This window comes from Corapipo altera, unplaced genomic scaffold, assembly GCF_003945725.1.
Source record: "Corapipo altera isolate COAL_440 unplaced genomic scaffold, ASM394572v1 304, whole genome shotgun sequence".
Classification (NCBI taxonomy): Eukaryota; Metazoa; Chordata; class Aves; order Passeriformes; family Pipridae; genus Corapipo; species Corapipo altera.
The window spans coordinates 31,711-33,872 of NW_020885050.1; the positions used below are offsets into that span (position 1 = coordinate 31,711).

Genomic DNA, 2,162 nt, shown 5'->3' on the forward strand with positions numbered 1-2,162 from the left:
CCCCTCGCCTTCAAGAGCACAGAGAACACACAACTGCTGCTGCTACTTCAAGAGGTCACACAGCAGCGTTAGCTGAGGGCAGGCACGCTGCAGGTTCTGGTTCTGCATGGTGTTGCACCACCACCATCACTACCTCCCTCCCACCCCTCTTTGAGAGAAGGATTGATCCCATTTACCTTTCACCCAGCCCATGGTGTTGATAATTAGAGGCACTTCCTTCTTGTAGCAGCTGAACACGTACTTCATGACATCAAGGTACCTCTCCGTGTCTTGCTCACAGCTGGTCTGGCCATAATACACCATCTTACGGGGCGTCTGCTGGTGAGTGAAGGGGGGACCTGGCAAAGACAGCACTGAGCCTCTAGTGCCTTCATCGAGTCAAACCAAAACACTCCCATTTCTGTAGTACCCACATACCACCCCTCCCAAAACAACCTCTCCTCTCCCCACCTGCCAACAGCTTTCTTGCACAGCCTGCACTTAGGGAGAAACTGGTCTGTCATTTGCAAGACTCTGTGCTGGAGTTCTGTTTGTTTTGGGTTAGTTTGGGGTTTGTTTCCTTGCTTGAAATCACTGGTTGCACACAAATCTTTAAAGGACAGTCTATGACAAACTGCCTGAACAGCAAACCAGTCTGGCCATGTCCTTTTAGACAGTGACCCGAACCCAGAAGACCACAAACACCAGCAGTTTTCTGGGCACTGTTTTTTTCATGCTCATCACAACAACCCTGAACTCACTGAACTTCTCAATAAGTTTCACGTGTGAATATGGATTTTCCTAAAGAGACTTTTCAAACCCAAAAGGTTGAACTTCCCCTTTGACAAGCCTCAGCCTGCTCTACCACCTGTAAACAACATCATCTCTCTTTAAAAGAGACAAAAGGAGATGGAGAATGGCTCCATGTTACTTAGGCAGCTTAGATGTCCCCACAACAAGACTCGAACAGCTGTTGGTTTATTCTCTCTAGGAACCGCTGACATCTGTGGCAGCAGCTTCCCCTCAAGCAGCCTCTGCCCAGAACACCCTGCTTGTTTCAGAAACGGAACAGGTCTCTGGTAACCGCAGGAGCAGCGGAACACGTACCCAGCACAGGCTCCGTGACGCTGCTCAGGGACACGCACCCGGGCGGTGTGAATTCTGGCTGGCCTATGTCACACTCCATGTACTCGACTGCAGGAAGGCTGCAGGGAGAGAACCCATGTATATATCTACCACTTTGTGTTTAAAAGCTATCCACCCTCCAGGCCTGATGGCTCTTCTGAGAGTCCTGTCAGACATATTTTTCCTTCTCTTAAATCCCATGCAGCACTTAAAAGCTTGCAGAACACAGAAAGACTCACCGATTCAGTAACAGGTTAATTAGGTATCTGTTGAATGTCGATTTTCCAGTGTTTTTTGGGCCACATACCAGCACCACAGGGATACCTTCATCTTCCGCTGGAAAGACAAGCACAGTGTGAACCAGACAAATGCTGGCATCACTCTGACCCAGCCCAGGTGATGCTGAGCTCGAGTATCTCCCTCTTTAGAGAAAAACACAACCCTAGATCAGAGTGTGCAAGGCAGGGCACACTCTCTAATTTTAACTCATGAAAAGCCCCACAGACTTCCTTTTCTTCAGGCTACCAAGGCCCCAACCTGGCCAAGTGCCTGCACTCACCACAGCAGGCCTGGATAAGTTCCTCCAGTGCCAGGTACATGCTCTCCGACACCAGCAGCCCGCGGTCGGGGCTGCACTTCACGATGCCCACGGACGCCAGGACCGCGTCCTCCGACGTGAAGCTGGACTCCTCCTTTTTCTAGGCGAGAGGGGGAACGCTCAGGCCACAGCGCTGAACGGCGCCAGGGGCGGCGGCCGCTGGCTCTGCACGGGCGGTGCAGGGCACCGATGCACCGCTCCGCCCGCGGGGTCTCACCTGGGGCTCGAAGAGCCGCGACAGCGGCGGGTGGCTCAGCAGGAACCGCGTCACCGGCGTGTCCAGGTGCTCCAGCAGCACCACGGCGCAATCGGACGAGAACCGCGCCATCACCTTCACCCGCGCCTCTGCAACGGGCGAGCGCCGCCATCACTCCGAGCTCTCAGCCCGCCTGCCCCGCAACGCCCCGCGCACAAAATGGCCGCTTCCCGCACCGCGCCGCCCGCAAAATGGCGCCCGCCC

At 54.3% G+C, this 2,162-nt stretch overlaps 2 protein-coding genes across 2 annotated transcripts in view; one reads left to right on the plus strand and one right to left on the minus strand.

Annotated features, from left to right (window-relative positions):
• NOL9 (nucleolar protein 9) overlaps positions 1-2,065 on the minus strand; it is a 4,204-nt gene extending 2,139 nt beyond the window's left edge. The window contains 6 exon segments of the mRNA XM_027668712.1: positions 1-72; positions 145-338; positions 1,087-1,184; positions 1,344-1,440; positions 1,664-1,802; positions 1,920-2,065. The exon segment at positions 1-72 is cut by the window's left edge and continues 155 nt beyond it. Of these exon segments, the coding sequence (XP_027524513.1) occupies positions 1-72; positions 145-338; positions 1,087-1,184; positions 1,344-1,440; positions 1,664-1,802; positions 1,920-2,030 (711 nt within the window). The 5' untranslated portion in view covers positions 2,031-2,065.
• A 52-nt stretch (positions 2,066-2,117) lies between these two features.
• The window catches only part of ZBTB48 (zinc finger and BTB domain containing 48), an 8,901-nt gene continuing 8,856 nt past the window's right edge, over positions 2,118-2,162 (plus strand). Inside the window, exon 1 of the mRNA XM_027668689.1 lies at positions 2,118-2,144. Coding sequence (XP_027524490.1) covers positions 2,118-2,144 — 27 coding nt within the window. The remainder of the gene's footprint in view (positions 2,145-2,162) is intronic.